Source organism: Amaranthus tricolor, chromosome 5 (genome assembly GCF_026212465.1).
Source record: "Amaranthus tricolor cultivar Red isolate AtriRed21 chromosome 5, ASM2621246v1, whole genome shotgun sequence".
NCBI lineage: Eukaryota > Viridiplantae > Streptophyta > Magnoliopsida > Caryophyllales > Amaranthaceae > Amaranthus > Amaranthus tricolor.
Genome location: NC_080051.1, coordinates 28,309,922 through 28,331,901, shown reverse-complemented (window position 1 = coordinate 28,331,901; position 21,980 = coordinate 28,309,922). Strand labels below are relative to the sequence as shown.

Sequence of the window (21,980 nt, the reverse complement as noted above, 5' to 3'; positions counted from 1 at the left end):
TAAGTCAGGTTACAATTCTATTTATGTAATGAACTAATTTAACATGATGATGTAGTAATTAACATTTTATGAGTTAGTTTCCATTTATTTACCTTATCAATTTATGATAATAATAACTAAAACCTTCATTTTAAGTTTAATTTAATGCAAGCTAAGCTAAAATTAACATGCATGGTATTAATTAATTTAATTAATACTCCTACTACAAATTAAAAGAATAAATTTTTTTATTAATGTTTTAATATTAATTGAGAATTAGGCAATTAAATAAAAAAAGAAAAAATCGAGTAATAAATAAATTAATAAAAATGATCAATATTATTGTGGTAATCTAAGAGATCAGCCCCACCTTTGATAGAAAAATTGAAATGATCAGCATTATTAAGAAAAGAGGATCTAATTTGAAGGTCATCTAAGAAGACAACAATAACAGTAATATCATCATGAAAATGCCTTCTAATACCAGCTTCAATCCTTTTTAGGTCACAATATCTCATTTCTCTTTTATTGGCTGCTTCATGTAGTGCTGCTTTTACCAATTTCCTTGCTATACCCTGTTTCACCATTTATTATAATTTGTTGAGTATTTAACAAAATATATATAATAATTAAATTTAATTCATTTTGTTCATAATACCCCTTTTGTGTCGGTTTTATGAAGTGATAGCAATGTTATGGAATCAACTCAACTAAAAGCTTAAGCTAATGGTTGAAGCCATATGATATGTTATACGCTCTAACACGTCCCTTCATATGAGAGCTTATTGGGGTAAAAGTGTGAATGTTCATAGGCGCTGAATATTCCATTTTAAATGAAGGGTGGTTGAGATTTGAACTCGTGATTTTCTTGTCACGTTTGGCCTCTGATACCATGTCAATAAACCAATTCAATAAAAAGTTTAAGCTGATGGTTGAGACCTTAGTTTACGTGGGTTGTAAAAACAATGAAAAATGGTTAAAAATACGATCCAAATAGGTTTTCTTGTTAGAAAAAGTAGAGTAAGTAACGGAAAGTTTATCGCGTCGCTTGTTGAACAAATGATGCAATAATAAACTAAAGAATGGTGCGTTTCTTTTGTTCAACAAATGACGCAACAAACTATTAATCCGCTCTTTTTGCCTTGCTTGTTCAACAAGTGATGCAATGATATTAGCGACCACAACTAGATCAATGCACCCAAAGTGGTTAGTGGTTGGTCAGTATACACTTATATAAGCGTATACTGACCAACCACTAACCATTTTGGTGGTCGGTATTCAAACAAGTTTTTGTAATGTTCAAACTAGCAGGGATTTTTGACTGATGGTTGAAGTTAGTTTTATGATATGTTATATACTTTAATACACCCCTCACACGAGAGCCAATTACGTTAGAAGTGTAAATGACACATGCCCTCTTCATACCTGGCGCGAGTTAGTCACATTGAATGAGGGGTGGTTGAGTTTCAAACTTGTGAACTTTCATCACGTTGGCTCTGATACCATATACAGAAATCAACTCAACCAAAAACTTAAGCTGATGGTCGAAGCTTCATAATATGTTATGTACTATAACAGATAAGGAAAGAGAAATACGTTTCGAGGATAATTGTAGACAATGTCAACAGCTTCCTGGTTGCTAAGATGATCCCACAAACCATCAGAAGCAAAAATAAGAAAACGATCTTCTGGTTGAAGTTTTAATATTGATATTGATGGGTCAGCCCTTAAAATAGGCTTGTTAAAACCTTCTGGAACTATGTATTTTTCTGGTAGTGGCTCTCTGCTAAACTCTGAACTTTTCAAGTATACATCACCTATTGATCTTGTTACCTGTTACACGTACAATCATGTCAATTTCATGTTTATGTTCACACAATTTGATTCATAAACATGCATCTCATTTTTTTATTTTTTTTTAATTTAATTATAAGAATATGTATTAAGTCGTAAAAGGCATCGATTTATGATACTCCTATGCCATTAGCTTTCAAACAAATCACTCAATGAGGCTTTGTTAGTCTGTTTCCACCTCCACGTCGTTCAGTCTATGTAATTTTATAAGAGACCGTTTATAAATAAAACAATCTTAAAATAAAAAGTTTATATAAAACATGTTAAGATCCCATTTAATTAATAAACGGTCATATTAAGGTCTCTAATGGATCACCTCTACCCATTTTACACAAGGGGATTTTAGGCTTTGGCTTACATAGATTGATAGACTATAACTCGAGTCATTTGATTAGAACTCCCATTAATAATAAATTATATAATGTATAACACAAAAAAATGACAGTAGAGTTGATTTGATGCACATTTAAAGGTGAGAGTCCAGCCCACCTTATATATTGCAAGACTCTTAAACTGAGGTAAGTTTATAGTTTTTTCTCTATGTACGTCTAATAAAAATTTGTCAACTCATTTAATGCATATTTAGGGGTACAGTCTTTTTGACTACATTCCTCCTACCCTCGTTTTGGAGAGTGTACGATACTGGTATGATTAGTTTGTTGCTGCTCCTTCGGTCCCCGCCACTAAACGTAAGCTAGGTATGGTGATATGGTGTAGAGAGGAGTTCAATCAGATCTTCGATTCCATTTCGAATCAGGTGTTATTTCAAATAAGTTTAAATTATGGTCGTATACCCAAATTGATTTTTACAATTTTTTTAAATTCATTTTGAAGTCAGGTCAAGTCGGATTAAGTTACAAGATCCGATAATATGGGATCGTCGAATCTATTTTGTTATGAACGTGAGACCGTAGATAAAGCGTAAGAAAGTACCTGAATAATGCCTTTGACACGCCAAGCTTTATGCTTAAGAACAACAATATCAGGATCATGAGGATGCAAAGATTGAAGTTCTTCTCTTTCAGTTTCCATTTTGGCATTATGATCAGTAGATAATTGCATGGCTCTCAACCCTTTTGTTGAACATATTTTATTATCTAATCTTCCCAATACAACCCTTGAATCTCCAGCATTTGCCACATATAATTTTTCATTACATATTATTCCAACCAAACAACATGTTCCTTGTGATGCTAAATGTGGCTTTTCTATCCATTCTTTCTTTACTATTTTTAGAAACTCCTCATCTGTTGCCAAATATGCTTTCTTTATTACTTCTTCTGTTACTTCTTGCTCTTGTACGTAATCTATACATTAAAAAAAAGTTTAATTTAATTATTTTTTGTGTTATTTTATCACGATTTAATAAAGGGACTACGTAAAAAATATATGAAGGATTTTTCATGTACAAATTAAAAAGCATACATATTTTTGTAAAAATCGATTTAGTTGCTCTAATTATAAAAATCCAAACTTATAGCATTTTAATCTAAACTTTACGGGTATCTTATATTAAAACACATAACTTATTGATGATTACTATAACGATTTGTTTGGTTAATGGTACTAAATGATGGTAATGGAAATGATTTATAGTGTAAAATTTATCAAAAGTTTTGTTTATAAAGTCAAACTTTGATCACAAAAAAGTCATTTTGTTTATAAATTTCCATTACCACCTAATACCACCTCTCCTAATGGTAATGCATTAGAATGAATTTTATGAAAAAAATGAGATGATTGAAGTTGGATTAGCATGACCATCAAGGTAGCCAAGAGATTTTTCACCCAAAATTACACTAATATTTATTCTCATTACCATCGTTTATTACCATCTACCAAATAGGCCATAAGAGGTAAAAACACATACATACTAATACTCCCTCAAATTTAGGGGAAACGCTCATTTTCTTTTTGGGTAACCTCACCTTAATGTCCAATCACTACTTATTTTTTACCAATTTACCCTTAAAATTCCACTTTAATAAAAGATTTTTTTTTTATCAATTTACCTTTAAAATTCCACTTTAAGTTAATGAAATTTTTTTTTTTACCATTAGGTGTGAATTAGAGGAAGTATCATTTTATTGTCATGTAAATTTTTCTATCAAAATTTTTATAAAAATCACAAACATTAATATAAATAAAAATTTACAATAGATTAATAATTAAATGAGATTAAAGAGTAAGAGTAACATACTTTTAAAAATTTGAAAAAGATTATTATTGACAAAACAAGCAGCTTGAGGACCTCCATGACCATCATAGATACCAAAAAAAGTGCCAGTGGGGCCATCACTTAGAGAACTAAAAGGGCCTGATTCTACTTGGCTCCTATCTTCTACTACTTCATTTGCTTGCATAACTGCCATTGAAAATTCCCCATATATATGTTCTCCTAAATCTTTATACCACATTAAACCTTTCACTTTCCCTTTTGAATCTCTTTTCTCATTATCCACATTATAACCTTCCCAAAATGGCTTCAAACAAGAAAACACCATTATATTTAGGCTGACGGAAGAAAAGGGCTAAAAAAAATTAAACCGAAAATCGAACCCAAAATTTTTGGAGAACAAGAAAGCAGTACTTACTTCAACTGAAATAATAGCTGAATTTTTTTTACTCAATTGTTATAAAACAATATATGTATATGTATATATACACTTTGTTTTATAATTGAAATATTTTAATACTAACATGCATGCATTGTCTCATCAAGATGAACTATAATTAATATGTGATCAATTTTTTTTGTTTTTTTAGGTTTACCCCATCAAAAAACAAACCCTAGTACCAAAATAGACATTATTTATCCTGTTTTTCATTAATGGGTATAAATTTTCAAGATGGGTTCTGAAAAAGAAGAAAAGAATATAAGATTTGATAGTGTTTTCTTGTTGGGTACTTTGAACCATTTAATGGGTACTTTGAACCTGGTTTTTCTCCATTTGTCTGATTTTTTGGTAACAAGATTCTTAGCTGTAAAAAATATAAAAAAATTAATTTCGTTTTTTGTCTGAAATTAATGGGATGAAATGGGGACAACAAGATAAGTAATGGGTTTTTCTTGAATTTTTTATAAAAGATTTTCTGATCAATTTCTGATGAAATCTAAGATGATTTAGAGTTTTGTTGGGGAAAAAGGGACATAAAAAGGGTTAAAACAAAAGAAAAGACATGAAAATAATTTGTTCATCTAGTTTTTAAGATAATATTGATAATTGGAGATAATGCATGCATTGTTTAATTCAAAATTATTTTTTTCATCAATATTCAAAAAATTATTCCTTTTTTGGGCATTTTTCCTCTAATTTTAGTAAAAATTGATGGCCAAGTGGATGGTTAAGAATTATTAACCATCATCTTACATTTATGAGGAGTAGCCCATCATCATAGGCAGCTTTTGCTCCTTTTGTATACAACACAAACCATTGCATTATTTAGTACTTGATCCTTGGCTTGGTTACTTGATAGCGTAGACATATCTACTAAAATAATTTGTATTTAATGGTAACTATATGTCCTACAAACTACAATGCTTAAATTAGGTATTTTTCTAAAAATGATTGTTTTTTGCATTCAACCTAATACCTATAAACATTTGATTTTTTATATTGAAGTTTTGGCAAAAAATTGGGAAATTTTCAAATTTTAATCAACTTCATTATGAAAAAGAAATTAAATATATATATAGTTTTCTTGATTATTATACATATAGTTGACTTGATTATTATATATATAGTTTTCTTGGGTAAGAATGGAATGGTTAATTGATCTTTCTGTAAGTGGTGAGAATTAAATCTTTATCACAAGGATGAAATAAAAATCTATAGCAACTAAATCTACCATGATTCTTGATCTCCTTCAACCACTTAATTGTGGAAGGGAGAATTGTTGTCTAGCATGAGAAATAAAGAGTGAGGTTGTTGATCTTGGTTTGGGCTATCTTGCTTGGTGAGCTTGAAGGGTAAATGGGCCAACAAAATTAGAAAATTCTGTTAGTAGACCCCCTTCGTGAATTGATCGAGCAAGCGCTACCTCGGAAGAACCTACAAGATGCTAAGGCGAGCATCCTACTTGCTCGGGCGACCAACGTTTAGCTTGAGGAAAATTTTTAGTCTAGTCCCATGATCTCTTTTTTGTCAATATCTTGGCATTCAATCCACTTTTAGCTATATATTTGACCAGCTGATTTTGAACAAACAGTTAGAATAATCGACTTGTAACAATAAATTGTTTCAACCATTTAATATACCAAACACTAACAATTTAACATTAGATAGTTTGATCATCTAATCATCTATGTGTTTCAATATCACCTAAACTGCTCAATAAACTACTTTACCAAACACTCTCCGTCTAGCTCAATTGTTCTACTTTTAAGCTACAATGTTCAATTGATTGTTATTGCTCATTGATTCAAATTTCTAATGATCAAGAAATTAAGCAAAGTCATTAATTATGAGGCAAGAAGTATGGGAGATCACTGAATTTGAGAGCATTATGTTTCAGCATGGTGCATAGAGTGCACGCTCCAAAGGGAACAACTTGAATTGTATTGCCTTGTACTTCGGTACACGATATGGTACAGCTAAGGCCTAAGGGCTAAGGGTGTACAATAATTTAGTCTTGATTTTAAAAAATGGATAATCTATTTGTCGTTGAAAACGGATAATTTAAATTGGATTTTTAGTACTTAAATTTGAATATCGGATCTGAATTAGGATTTTTGTTAATTCGTATATCTTTTTATATTTTATTTTATTTTATAGTTTATATTTAAAAATAGAAAGCTCTAAAAAGTTAAAACATAAAAACCCTAAAGTAAATTTCATATGATTATTAAGGCTTTGAGCATGCAACAATATATTGCCAAAATAATATATTTATTTTGAATAATCCCAACTTTGGATTATTTTTTAATAATTCAATCTTTACCCTTAGTTGGATGGTAGCATACTAATAGAGTTTGCTGGTAGCAAATAGGGATGGGAATGGGTATTGGACCCGACCCGGATCGTGAATCCGTATCCGTTTTCATAAATCTGGATCCTAAAAATATGGACCCGTCGGATCCGGATCCGGATATGAGAAAAATACCCGGACCCAGACCCGCGGATCTGGAGGACCCGTTTTATTATTTTTATATATTAAATATATATAATCTTGCTAAGCTGCTATTCTCATTTCCCTAACACAGTGAGTTACTGACTTACTATACTACTCCTATTCCCATTATGTTGATTTGTGTTGAGTTTAGAATTTTGACAAATTGAAAATATTGGATGACTAAGAACATGAATGATCGACTTTTGTTAATTATATTAAGTTATTTTGAATGAAAGATTACGTATCGGCTATGTTTATTTACATAACAAACAACTTTAATGTGTTCGTTGGATATTTTCAAGACAATTTTAAGTTGTATAATTTTTTTGGGCGATCGATTGTGAAATTATATATATTATTATCATTAGTTTATAAATATACCTTTACTGCAATCTCAACACCATTCAAAAATACAAAAAAAAGCAAAAACAAGTCAGTATCCACGGATCCGAATCTGGGTCTTGCAAAACTGGACCTGCGGATCCGGGTCCACCTGGACCTGGTCTAGATCCGACTCGCTGCCATCCCTAGACTAGCAAACTAAGGGCAAATGTTAAATTATTATAAATAAAATGTTATGCTGATAAGAAACTAAGGACAAAGGTTAAGTTATTAAAAAATAATCTAAAGGTAGTATTATTTGCAGCGGATGAGTAAAATGTTGAATTATTAATATAAAATTTTCCAATAAAAAAATTTGCCTACGAATTGACATAAAAACAGTTAAATCTTCAAAATCTTAACTTACTCCCTCCTATTCAGCCCAACTGTGTCATTTGACTTTTCACACTTGTCGAGGCAACATTTTAACTCTTAATATCTCAAATTATTCTTAATTAAAAATTATAAAAAGTTGATATTAATAATCATTTTATAGAGACGAATCAAACAAGATCCCACATGACTATGTTTTAACTTATAAATTAAAAGTAAAATACAAATTAAGAGTGATAAGTGAATAGTGCAAAAAAAATGGGACAATTAGGCTGAATAGAAGATAGTAATATTTAAAAATTGCGTCACTCAATTATCAAATCGCATCATTTGATTACTTTTTTAAATTATAAATTTTATTTTTAATGGTTTTTTAGTTTACAAAATAGACAAATTGTTGATGTATGAATTGTAATTTTCTTTAAAACCGGTAACAATAATAATCTTTAAAGAATATATTGATCCGATAAATTAGAGTTACTTAAAAGCGCAACGAGAATTGAATTATAGACTTTGGATGAAAATAATAATACATGGTTTAAATTAGACTAAGACCCAATTTTCACCTTTTTTATTATTATTTTCGAGTAGAAAATGAATCTTTTTCCATAATATTGCTTAAAAAAAAATTAATTCCCACTTTGCATTATGTGGGAAAGTATTTCCCACATTACCGTCCACGTGGAAATTTTTTTTTTTAGACCAAACCGCTACTTGAGATGGCGGTTTGCCTTAAGCAGTAAACCACCACATGAAGTGGCGGTTTGGTCAAGGCAAACCGCCATCTCATGTGGCGGTTTGGTCTTGGTTTTATTATTTATTTATTTATTTATTTTTTGTTTCATTTCCCTTAAATAGTGAACGCAACCTGCATTAAACTTGTAATACCCCAGATTTAGCTTGAAAAATGATTGATAGACTACTCATATAAACAAGGTGCATCTTCTTTTCTAGGGAGCCCATTTACTAAGAACTCCACAGTTAAGCGTGCTTGGTGTGGAGCAATCTTAGCATGGGTGACCTCTTGGGAAGTGTTTCCGGGTGCGCACGAGTGAGGCCAAAGTGCGCTGGAAAGACTTGTGTTGGTTTGTGGGGCCAGTCTACAGTCTCCATGAGTAGTCACCAGCGGTCCGAGGGGCCGGGGTGTTACAAAATGGTATCAGAGCAACCTTGCGACCGTGGATGATAGTGTTCAGTGCACCTAGCGGGGGAAAAGATCCTGAAGTTACGATCCAACAAGGACGTTGTATTCTTAAGTGGGGGTGAGTGTAATACCCCAGATTTAGCTTGAAAAATGATTGATAGACTATTCATATCAACAAGGTGCATCTTCTTTTATAGGGAGCCCATTTACTAAGAACTCCACAGTTAAGCGTGCTTGGTGGGGAGCAATTTTAGGATGGGTGACCTCCTGGGAAGTGTTTTCGGGTGCGCACGAGTGAGGCCAAAGTGCGCTGGAAAGACTTGTGTTGGTTTGTGGGGCCAGTCTACAGTCTCCATGAGTAGTCACCAGCGGTCCGAGGGGCCGGGGTGTTACAAAACTAGTTCAATACCATCTATTCAATAATAATCAATTACGAACCAGCTTGATTTGAAAAAATTAATTATGAAAATAATGCGAAGATATATTACAATCATGGAAAGTCAAACAAGAAGTTCAAATCATATAAGAATATACAAAGTTTATTACACTACAACCTCCAACCCTTTATTTTGCGCACCGGTGGATGAGTAACCAATTGGGCAGTGGAGCCCTCCCACGCAGCTATGCTCTTGTGTGTTGTCTGAAGCGTAAGCACTGATGGATCAATTGGGCCCGGCATCGCCATGATCGCTGTTACATACATAAGTGTTATAAAAATCATATAAATATTAGGTGAATCAACATGATATTACAAAATATTAAAAAAAAAACATACTTTGTTGACCTTCGAGGGCATGTTTTTTTATTATGACCACTAAATCCACAAAAGCTGCACGTGTTACGAGGACGCGTCAATGGTGCATCCATTTCGTTCCGTATACGAGTTGATCGCGGACGACCCTTCCCACGCTTCGTTGAGGGATCTGGAACAACTGTAGGACCGTTCCAAGGATCGCAGGTGAACATGTCTGGAACAGGCATGAAAGTCTTCTTATATGTCGATACGTATTTTGTAGTGCTAAACTCTTGCCCTATCCTAAAGTCTCCATTTTCATTCATGGAGTTGTCATCGTTCCAGGTCATCCATGCATCAATCAATCTTTGATCAATCTCATCAATTCTACGCCAGTCTTGAGATGGAGCACCATCTCTAATCGTTGCATCTAAAGCTTCTCTTCTTTCATCATCCTCCTCTGAATCAGAATCAATATGCTCATTCTCCTGATCTAAAGAATCAACCTCGTTCGCATTACGCCTACCCATATGTAAAACGTAAGCTTAAATCATGAAATCAATAGAATGTAACAAACAATCAATGTATTTATAACTTTAAATGACAACAATAATGAACAAAATATTTATTTTGCAAATAGAAATAAATTAGGGTTTATACTAATACCTTAAATGATGATGAAAATGAACAAGTAAAGAAGGAGAAGATGAGAATGTAGTTGATTAATTTAGTTGAATGAGAGGAATTGTGAATATGGAGTAAATGAGGATTGAAGAAATTTTTTTTAAAGCAGAACCAGCAGCAAGGAGGAAGGAAGAACAAGTGAGATGAAGTGACCAAATAAAAACAGAAGCAGCCGTTTTGTACAGCTACAAAACCGCCACTTCAAGTGGCGGTTTGCTATATTAATTTTTTTTATTTTTTTATAAATTGAAATTTATGTAAACTGCCATTTCATATAGCGGTTTACTTAAGATTCCTAAACAAAACCGCCATTTCAACTAGCGGTTATATTAAAAAAAAAAAATTCCCAAACCTATCCTACGTGGACGGTATTGTGGGAAATATTTTCCCAATTAATGCAAAGTGGAAATTAGTTTGTTTTTGGGCAATATTATGGAAAAAGACTCGTAGAAAATGAGTTGAGAAAAGTAAAGGCAACGAGAATCGAACTTTAGACCTGAGAAATAAACCAAAGATCCAATTTTCATATCTATCAATTGAAAAATCGTCAATGTTTGACTTCATAAGTCCGAACCCTAAAACCCCAAATTAAGATTTAAGCAATCAACTATTTACCAGTTTCTCTCATCTTCATTGCCAAGTTTAGTAAAATAACTATGAATTCCTTAAGAGCAGCTCTCAAACAAAATCATTTGCTTCAATCCAACAATGTAAGAAGCATTCCAACAATTTCACTGCTTCTTCGTGATTCTCTACGCCATTTTTCAACTGAGAAAGAGCCGCAATCTAAATCTTCAACCCCAATAGACGCGCTTCTCCATCCCCCTAACCCAGGTTTCTCTTTTTCCAATTTTATAAATTAGGGTTTTTGGTTATAAGTTGTGGGTACTAATTTATTTACATTTCTGCTAGGTTATTATTTTTTTCAGCAATATTTTGTAAAAGTATATTTATTAATATTGGATTTAAGCTTTTATATTGTGCGTCAATGAAAGTATTAGATTATATACAATGGAGCTATCCAAAAAAACCATGAACATGATATGGCTCTTCTGGGCAGACAAAGGCGAAACTAGGACTTAGGTGACGGAGGGCAGAAAACATTCATTTTAACATTACAAAAAGGATTTAAAGGATTAAGAAACTCTTGTGTAGACTTAGTGGTGTGCACCGACCACAACATGCTAATGGGATGATGGAATGGAGACTGGAGAGTAAGGAGTGCGGGTTAGTGAAGTGGAGAGGCAGGAGTGTGGGTTAATACATTGAGGGCGAGGCGTGTTGTACAATAAAATAGTATGCAGTAAGTGTCCAAGTCTATATTAGACATTGCTTAAAGGATTTGAGTTGACGGGGTCGAAAAGATTGTCATGATTTTAGGGCATTGGAGAATTTATGCTAAGCTAAGTTGACATTATCAATGGGGATTGTGAACTGATTGTAGAGTTAAATTAGTTTGTGACCCAATACTCTATATATATTGCATTTTTACTAATTGTAAAAGGTGAGCTGCGGCCAACTTTTGCTCTTAGGGAAATCTAGATCTTGACAGTTTTGTGTGTGTGGGTTATGTTTCAGTTGCTGATAGAATTTTGTATTTTCAAAGAAACTTTGAAGGACTCTTATTTCCATACTGTCTTGCTATTGTTGTTGCTGTTGTATTCTTGGCATTGTGTTTATTGTTATTGTCGGTCATTGCATTAATCTTGTTGTACACTTCAGATTTTATTTATGGGAAGCTGATGGGCATCTCACGAAACACACTCAAGAGTGACATCATCAATATGTTTGAAGGATGCAAGTTGACACCCGACGACATTAAGGTCGATTATGACAAGTTATTCCTTCCTATGGCAATGTAATTTTCTTTATATATGAAACTTGTAATTTTTTTATTTATTGGTGGATGGTGTCTATAATGCAAAAATGTGGTAACGGTTATGGTTGTGGTAATGGACATGGTAATATGTTAATGGAGTGATGTTGTTATCATACCACCAAATATTGGCCTAAATCATGATATACTTGAAACTGCTTAAAACACGAGTTTTTTACATCTTTACGATGCGGTAATACCGGTTCGGTAAATTTGCAACTCTTTTGATACGGTTGATACGATACGATAGAGCCTTGTTTTTGCAGTGTCATAACATTTTTTTCTTGTGACTTATAATTTGCATCGTTGCATTCGACACATTATAAACTCTTTGATTAAGTTAATTATTAATTGATTACTTCATGTAGGAACAAGACATTTCAAAGGAAATTCATAACCAAATTGGTTACACTCAACTATAATAGTATTCATATTTATGATGAATGTCTTGTGCTCTGCTTTATTTTGCCTTCATCGCGAATATGTTCCTGTAGTAGGTTTCTAATAAAGATGCCTTTCTGCTCATGAAATTCGAGATATCTGAGAGCTCATACATTAATGTTCGTCTAACAGGTTCCTGCAGTTTTCTTCTATGTCTGACTATATTCTTGCTACTCGGGAACTGTCAAGAAAGAACCGATACTTCAGATTAGAGAAGGTGATGAAAGGGAATCTTCCCTTCTACTTGTTTTGTATGCCATACTACGTTATTAATCTTTGTTATTTTCTTTTGCAGTCTAATCGTCAAGTATGGGATATGACAACACCTTATAATGAAAGATATGTAAGTAGGACAACATTATGCATCTCTTTTAGGAAACTTTATATTTTAGTGAATCAAAAGGAGTTAATGTATGATCTTATTAGTATTAGATCTTGCAAAACTTGGTTAAAACTTGTCTTCTCGGGAACTTTTCAGGTTTAAGTAATTTATTTTGCTTGATTACTGTCTTTGAATCTTCATCCTCACAATTACGTTAATGAATTAAGACTTATTAAGTTTAAAAGACTCAGGTCCATGTACCAAATCCAAACTAGGTCTATATCTCACATCTAAGTTCAGTTATACCCCGAACAAAAAACTCTAGTCTAGGTCCTCATTTCTCGTTCCCGTTCTTGGCTAGGCTCCAAGATCTTACCTCAGCTAGGTGAACTAACCGTTAAGATCCGAATGTAACATCCAATATAAAATACACTCAACTGTTACAATGCATGGAAAATTATGCAAGGAGCACAAGAGACTTTTGAAGAGCTTTTGGAATACTCAAGAAAATCATAAGGAATAATTCTATAAGTTTGTTCAGCAAGTTGAGTTTGTTATTTCTTCGATGTATCCTCATATTTTTGTATATATAATATAATTAAGGGGAGGGAAGAAAGAGGGCATGCTTGTATTGATAAATTACTGTGTGTACATTTTGGAAGTGTGAGTTGCTCGAATAGCTCGACTATCATTTTGCAGGCAATGCATTTCTGTTCTATTGCAACACCAGATTTTAGGAAATGTTATCATTAAAAACCCATCCCCATCTCCCACAAACATCCATACACAACCCATTCCCAACCACAGCCAACCCACATTCATTACATTTACTAGCAACAGAAAATATCAGTTTGTGTCATCTTCCCTTTCTCTGTATTCCTCTCTTTATGGCCACCACATCAATAAAGTATGAAAAATCATATTTTTATATTTCAATCTTCCATGTGCTGTCGTTTTTCATTTTGCCAATGCAACCCGCACTTTAAAAGTTGAAACTCTTATACCAGACTTAACCAGCAAAGGCCAATTTATGTTTCAGAGACGGGGGTGTGATCACCTGATTAGCTTGATTTTCGGAGGAGAGAAAAAAGAGTAGGCAGTGACTGTAAGAGTTGGCTCCAGAAAGTTTCTCTTGGACAAAACAAGAGTATGGTAAGAAACAATCAGCAGACTTGTCGGGAAGAATCAATGTAAGAGAATGAGAGGAAACGAAGGTCACAGAAGGAGGAGAGAGTGTGCAGAGGAGGGGATTCTAGTCTCATGTATTATGATTCGAGATTGTAGCAATCATGCTTTCTAACCCACCTGTTTTAATTATTTAAACTTCAATACATGCTACTTGATTGTGAACTCAAGAAATAGCATTCGAGTAAAGATGGGCGTTATTCATAATATATGACATATTTCCTTTACTTTTCTTGTTTAAGGCAATCTATATATGGGTTCTGCTACTGAAAATCTTGGTATTATGGTTATGCAACTAATCTATATCGTCCAAAATGGTATTAAGATAGGTGTTTATGAAAAAATTTGTGCCATTTGGCATGATCAACATAGAAGATAAGTAAATAATCTGCTCAGCTACTTTTTCTTTTTTAAATATAAGCAATGGATTTTGACCTTAACCTTGTAATCTGTTCAGGTTTTATTGCAAGGATTACCTCGTGCTGCAGTGCTAGAAGATGTGGAACGCTTATTGTCTGGCTGTTACTATGATCCTTCCGGCCTTGAAATGTTTTCTAGGTGAGCAGTGTCAATTATACTATTCTCCGTTCGCTTTAACAGTTACAGTTCTTTTTATGTGAGATTTTTAGTAGTATAACTATTAAAAGGAAAAGAAGGATGGTATATATATATATATATGTAGATATATATATGTAGATATAGATGTAGGATCAAATAAGAAAGATTTTAAAATGAGAAGGATGAGAAGGATTTTTGTTTGATTTTGTTTTCTTACTATAAAGGATACTATGTTATAAATTAAGAACATATTTCATAGCTACTTTTCTGTGTAATATAGTTTTACAATTATGTGTTTTTGGTTCAATCGTGACCATAGATTTTTTTATTTTAGTGAAATTAAGGGTGTAGAGTCCTTCTTACCCTTTTCATTTTCAACCCCTTCTCATTGGATCCCTCCCCTATATATATATATATATATGAAAAATTATAAGAAATTACCTTATCTATAGGTCTATTTGCAAAAATCTACCTTATGTATTTTTTTTTTTGCAAAAAACTACCTAATGTAATATATTTCTCTGTAAATGACTACCACTTGACAGAAAACGTTAATTGACCGTTAAGTTTGAGGGTTTGACCGATTTGAGAGGTTAAGTTGTCTATGTGGCAAAACCTCATTGGTCCTCGTATTTTTAAATAATTAAAAATTAAAACACATAAATTAACAAAAAAATAGAAGATATTTGACGTCATTTTTACTCATCATAACGATATTCTATCAAAAAACGGACGTCGCGATTGGTAACTCTTTCGAAAGTAATACTTGTTCCGACCGGATTTTCGAAAGAGTTATCCCATAAGGATAATCGCTACGTTCGTTTTTTAAAAATATATCATTATGATAGGTAAAAATGACGCTAAAAATCTTTTTCGGTTTACGTGTTGGAAAATAGGCGAATAAGTACTTGTTTCAACCGGATTTCTAAAAGAGTTATCCCATAAGGTAATTGTGACGTCCGTTTTTTGAAAAATCATCGTTATGATGGGTAAAAATGACTTTAAATATCTTTTTCGGTTTACGTGTCGGAAAATAGATAAATAACTACTTGTTTTGACCGATTTTCGAAAGAGTTATCCCATAAGGATAATAGCGACGTCCTTTTTTTCAAAAAAATATCGTTATGATGGATAAAAAAGATATCAAATATCTTTTTTTTTTTTGTTAATTTATATGTTTTAATTTTTAATTATTTAAAAATATGACGACCAATGAGATGTTACCACATAGACAACTTAACCTCTCAAATTGGTCAAACCCTCAAACTTAACGGCATCTCACGTTTTCTGTTAAGTAATAGTCATTTGCAAAGAAATATATTACATTAGGCAGTTTTTTGCAAAAAAAAAAATACATAAGGTAGTTTTTTGCAAATAGACCTATAGATAAGGTAGTTTCTTATAATTTTTCCATATATATATATATATATATCCATCTTCTTCTCTCTTACAGTATCGCATCTGTTTATTTTATCCCGTAATAGTTGGCAATGCTAGTAGATCACATTATTTTTTTCCATCTAATATACAAATTTAGTCCTTCTCTTTCTCTCATTTATGCATTTTTTCTTGTCATTTCTTCTATATACGCAATGAAACTTTGATAAAACAAAAATTTGATAATTGTAGCAAACTTACGAGAACAGAGAGAGTGTGATCATTCGTGAAACTAAATGTTTTGGAACTGCAGGAATGTTCAATCACAGAATGCGAGATTTGCAAAAGTGCGCTTCCCATCCCAAATCGAGGCAATGAATGCAGTAGTCCGAAAGAGTGGCAGCTTCTGTCTTAATAGCCGCATTACAGCTCGACTCTTACAGTAAACAAGCTCTGTTTGTGTCAACACTGCATGAATTACTACATTGCCTTAGGCTTAGACATCATAATTTTCTTAATATCTTTTACTATTGGCTTCTCTAAAGGCTTGTTTTTTCGTTATTTGCCTTGGACAATTTGGGTTGTTCTTGATCCGCTTCGACTCATTTGAGTTCATGGATATATGGCTTTTGAAGGCAGATATGACTAATAGTCGTAGCAACTTTGTTTTTATTTCCTTGTATTTCCTCTACTGTGCATTACCATAGTACTATATTTTTTTCGGTCCAAGAAATATATATATATATATATATATATATATATATATATATATATATATATATATGTGTGTGTGTTTCAGAGTAGTCCAAGAGGAGGAAAAGAGCAGGTGACGATAAAACTCAGGTTGCTATTGGAGATTTTTTTTGGGTTGTATAATGCACAATATTTGAACAAGCTCTTAGGCTAAAGCCTAAAGGACATATTGGTCATACTAAACTAAAATTTCATTTTTGTTTAATTTAACGGCAAGTCTCCTGGAACACTGTCTTTTTGAGAGATTTGTCTCAGGCCCAACCTTTTAAAGCTTAATTAAACTAAAAAATGATGATGGGCTCACTAAATTAGGTATGGTTTCTTAAATTGACCGTTTCTTATAAGAATTTGTGTTAATTTAATGTAGCTTTGTAATTGGTCCTCTCAAAAAACATCCAAGGTAAGAGCCACTAAATGGCATAGGTCTTATAGGAGACTGAAAAATCCCACACAAACAATAGATGTACATAGATATATGAAAATGTGAAATAAATAAGCAATTTATCAAAAAAGAAATAAAAAAATGAGCTTCGGGTAAACTTAATTCCAAAAATAAGTGTTTGAACTTAAGGTCAAGTTAGTTTACAGTTACTAACAGCGAATAAAAAAATTGGTTAAAGAGTCAAAATTGGGTGTTCGTAGTTATTAACTGTGAATAAAAGGGAGACAATGTCATACTGTTAGAAGAAACGGGAAAATGAAAATCAATTTTGACTTTTTTTGATCAATTTGTTTGTTCGCTGTTAGTAACTGCGAATTAATCTAACCTTAGGATCGAACATTAAGACGCTTATTTTTGTAATTCAGTTTACCCGAAGCTTTTTATTATTTTTTTTTGTCAATTTTGCTTATTTATGTCACATTTTCTAAATAAATTAACAAAAAAAGTCGATCCAAAACCAATTATTTGAACAAAGCAATTACATCACTACACAGCCAAATTCAAAATTTGGGTCTTAAATCAAAAGTATAATTTACACACCTGGGACCTTTTAACCCTTACAATCCTACAGACCATACAAGTGCCGAATATAGAAACACCATAACAATCATCGATTTATGCTATACATCAACAGATCATCGGTGGTAGGTCATATGCTTACCCTCGGCCCTTGTTTCACTGCCACAAAAAAACAGGCCTCTATATCTTAAGACAGTGCTATTTGCCTGAAATCCTGAAACACAACCATTATTCTACACCAACAATATTTGTTGCGCTGGCCCTTGACATAACTCTAGGACCCCGGGTTTTCCCAGCACTTGTTCTTTTGGAATTATCATTTGTAACAATACCGGGTTCTGATCTCTGGCTCTTACGGATGATCTTCAACACTAATGATTTTAGAGGCATTGTTATGTCCAATGGTTGAAGCACATCCTGCAGCTCATGCCACTCAAGATCCTCAAAATCACCATCCTCATAGACAACTCTATACCAGCCTGTTTCTTTGTCGAATCCAATTACTATGCCGGAATAATATGCATCATCAAACAACTTTCGCACTTCTCTTCCTTCCAGCCATTCGCCAAAGCCTGTATTCCTAGACTTTCCCATATCAGAACCTGAATTGCCCGTTTTCTCATTCCTAGGTACTGGAACAGCTAGAGAGGCGCTTTCGTTAATAATCCCATCGTTTAGAGGAACTTCAGGGACACCATCAATCACCACAGCTGGTTCTCCAGGCAAGTCATAAATAGCAGGTGAGATAGCCTCCAATTTGCTTTCACGTATTCCTTCCATTTCTATATTTAGTTCCGACTTCAAACAGAACTACAAAAAGTAATTACCATTTCAGATAATTGAGCTACCCAGTGATTTTTAGAGGGGTGTTAGCTTTCTTTACTGCTGCTTCTTTGTTTGCTCAAGGTTTAGAATTGGATATAGATTGCAACATATGTAAGAAATATTGTCACCAGAAATTGAGTCAGGCTTACGATAAAACCAGTACATAAAAGCTGAACACAAACTAAAATGGGGAGGGAAACACAGTAATTATTAATGAGGAACACAGGGAACATGCAGAAGATAAAGTCTAGTAACAAAGAAATCAAGTCATAGAATGAGTGCAACTCCATAAATAAAGGGCAACAAAAGCATAGATTTGTAAATGCAAATCATTCTTGAAATTTCCTGAAAAAAACTGCTGATTGGAATTAATTTAAATCTGTAGTCCTGCACAAAGTACTGTTAACTATTAAGCAATATTGTTATGTTCCCAGCTCTGAATTCTTAACCTTAAAAGACCCAGTTCAATGTCAATAACTTAAGGTGTGCTTATAATAACAGGATAGAGAACGAATGAGCATAGAAATGCAATTCTTATCCAATGTCCAAACCCATATACTCAACCAGTGTTTAGGTGTTATACAAAACTGCGCAAGTTAGGTTGCAAGAAGCTGATAAGGTTTATAAGGGAAATTTTGATGAGCAGTGAGTGGGAAGCAAGAAAAAGGATTGAGAAATATCTTGGGAAAAAGAAAACAAAACACAAAGTGGGATGGCAACACATAAGAAGGTAGATTTGAAGTACATAGGCCAAACCAGCAGATAGACAGCCAGACGGGGTAAAAGTACCTTCAATGGAAGCTAGCAGGGTGAAGAAGAAAACGGTTTACACCAGATATAACTATCCACATAAAACAAAAAAAAATCAATCCCTCAAATAGAGGAAAGAAGCACATCTGCATGTTCTATAATGCCTTGTATAATTAGGCTCATAGAACAAGACAGTGTCCTTCACCCCCATTCAATGTCTTGAAATCAAGTAAAAAAAGTCCAAATAGCTAAAACGAAACTGAAAGAGGCACATTTGGTTTGCATAAAATAAAACAATTTGGTCTCAACTTTTTCCATTATAGTCTAAGAGGGTGTTTGGTATAAAAAGTGGAAAAGGAATGGAAAGGGAACTCATAAGGAGGGGTAAGGGAAATGATAAAGGTTATTGTTGTTGGTTGTTTGGTATAATTTTGTAATGGAAATACTTTTTTACAAAAGGTGTTGCCAGAAATTTGAGTGGAAACAAATTGGAAAAATCAATTACCAAAAGGAAACGGAAATGGTTACCTAATTATCTTAACAAACACGGATTTGCTTATCCGTTTTCTTTACTTATCCAAAAAATGTATACCAAACACACCCTAAGTTAGTAACAGGTTCCTGGGAAGAACTATAGGCATCTCTAGGTTAGATGATTCATCTAACTAAAAAGATTTTGTCTCCACTTTTTCCAATATGGTCTCTACTTCAGTTTCATCAGTCAAAGAAAAACCCGAGTTTTGGAATCGATTAAATTCTTAAACCCGTATAAGAAATGATTATTGGCTCCTTTTCTTCATGTTTTAATCATGGGATTACAATTTATAACAAATGAAAGTTCCTCCATTCACTCCAATTTGGGATTGATTAAAAACCCAGCAGTAAAAATTGAATTAATCATTAAATTAGCTAAGCATTTTATCAAACACTTTAACAACAGTCCAATTCAGAGCCACGCATATGTTTGAATGAAACTAAATAAGCAACACAAAAAAGACTCGAACAATCAAGAAATTTTTAAATAACCCTAAAAACAGTTGAAGATTACCAGTGTGATAAAATGAATGAAGCAGGGGGGACTTTGAATTATAGCGAATCACAACTCACAACAGTTGGCCGTTCACAATCGACATGTGATTGTAGTGAGAAGATTGAGAAGCGACAGTCATTGCACAATAACCGGTGCGCACGCAATCCTAAGAGTCTCCGGCAAGCGTTCGCGAGAGGGGACGAGACAAAGAAATATGGAGACAGACGTGTGGAATTCTTTGACGCAATCTTTCAAACAAAAATTGTAAAACATTGGTGTTTGATCTAGCATTACCTTTTTTTTTTTTTTGTCGATTATTAAATTGGTATAAAATAAAATGACATTGTTAATAAAAATGTGAATTTGTATAAGTCATGTATTCTATGATTATGAAAATGTCAGAGTGGAATAATTTGATAAATTTTAGAGTTATCGCGTGTATTTTTAAAATTTTTGGTTAACATTTGTAAAATCTAAAATTTTGGATTTTTCCAAAAAAATATTATCAATTTTTATTCTAGAGATGGAAGCAGATTGACTTTTGACTGATATGACTTGGCTTAATATGAGTTGGCATGATATGATTTGGCACACACAACATAGTCTCAACATATAAACAATCCAACACGATATGATTTCCATAGTTAGATCTTATATTTAAGTGGCTTAGCATGGCAAGACATGTCAGTACACTGTTCGTGACTCAACTTGGCACGATAACTCATCACGACACAAGATTAACATAAGATAACGCATCACCACACGTAAACGACCCATCACGATACGATCTTACGATTATGATTCATGTATGAAAATGAAAACTTTATTGCAATATTTATTTAAAACAATTTGATCTTCTTAGCTTACAAATAAAAGATGTTCCAACCAAACAAATGGGACCTAATTTGGTATATGAAATAACTAATCAGAATCCACCTCTACACGCTACTTGAATATATGCAGTACAACATTGTAGTAGTAGTACTCCTTCCTATTCAATAATACCATCATACTTCATCCAGGAAGGTAGGTGACATACAATTTATATTGTACTCTCTTCAAATGAAGGAAAAGTGACATATAATCTTTATTTAATAAGAATATCTTAATTTATTTTTTTAAATTACTTAGCATTTATCCTTAATTTGTATTTTATTATTAATTTATAATTTAAAATATAGAAAAATAAAATCTTATTTCTCTGATTCATCACGGTTAACTAATATCTAATTTTTTATGGCCCGTTTTGTATGAGATCGTCTCACCATGAGATGAGCCCATGACTTAATTAATTACTTTAAGATCGTAAGTGATCGTTTTAAGGTTATAAGTAATCATTCTAAAATTACAAAATGTAATTATTTTAAAATTATAAGTAACCACTTCAACATTATAAGTGAGCACTTTAAGACAAAAAAATGTATATTAGACCAGTCTAATAGAGATGGTCTCATTTAAGAATTAGTGAATTTTTTATAGTTTTTTCATTATACATAATAAAAAATATTATACATTGGAAAACTGAATTGAATAACGTACCAAAAAAATTGTTTTTGAATTACAGCCTTAAGTCTAGAGCATTTGTAAATTACAGCCTCAATATATTTTTTTTTCGAATTACTACCATCATAGTTACGATGTCTACAATGTTTAAGGCCAATTCACTGGATTTCGACCATTTT

The 21,980-nt window shown here is 32.7% G+C and overlaps 3 protein-coding genes across 4 annotated transcripts; 1 reads left to right on the top strand and 2 right to left on the bottom strand.

Moving 5' to 3' along the window:
* Nucleotides 1-231: 231 nt before the first annotated feature.
* On the bottom strand, nucleotides 232-4,987 carry LOC130813907 (probable protein phosphatase 2C 48). Its single transcript, XM_057679814.1, has 4 exons — nucleotides 4,034-4,987; nucleotides 2,767-3,140; nucleotides 1,576-1,812; nucleotides 232-554 (listed from the first exon to the last, which is right to left on the bottom strand). Exons 1-4 carry the CDS (start codon nucleotides 4,335-4,337, stop codon nucleotides 300-302), a joined length of 1,170 nt encoding a protein of 389 aa, XP_057535797.1. The 5' UTR covers nucleotides 4,338-4,987; the 3' UTR covers nucleotides 232-299.
* A 5,740-nt stretch (nucleotides 4,988-10,727) lies between these two features.
* LOC130812863 (uncharacterized) lies at nucleotides 10,728-16,651 on the top strand. The gene is made up of 6 exons (XM_057678487.1): nucleotides 10,728-11,054; nucleotides 11,943-12,078; nucleotides 12,670-12,754; nucleotides 12,833-12,880; nucleotides 14,502-14,602; nucleotides 16,293-16,651. Exons 1-6 carry the CDS (start codon nucleotides 10,877-10,879, stop codon nucleotides 16,423-16,425), a joined length of 681 nt encoding a protein of 226 aa, XP_057534470.1. The 5' UTR covers nucleotides 10,728-10,876; the 3' UTR covers nucleotides 16,426-16,651.
* Nucleotides 16,652-17,620: 969 nt separating this feature from the next.
* Nucleotides 17,621-20,602, bottom strand: LOC130812864 (dirigent protein 17-like). Of its 2 annotated transcripts, none has more exons than XM_057678490.1 (2): nucleotides 20,317-20,602; nucleotides 17,621-18,584 (listed from the first exon to the last, which is right to left on the bottom strand). In XM_057678490.1, exon 2 carries the CDS (start codon nucleotides 18,471-18,473, stop codon nucleotides 17,922-17,924), a length of 552 nt encoding a protein of 183 aa, XP_057534473.1. In that variant the 5' UTR covers nucleotides 18,474-18,584; nucleotides 20,317-20,602; the 3' UTR covers nucleotides 17,621-17,921. The 2 variants fall into 2 exon arrangements, with proteins under 2 accessions (XP_057534473.1, XP_057534471.1); XM_057678488.1 differs by having other exon boundaries at nucleotides 17,621-18,503.
* Between the last annotated feature and the right edge of the window lie 1,378 nt (nucleotides 20,603-21,980).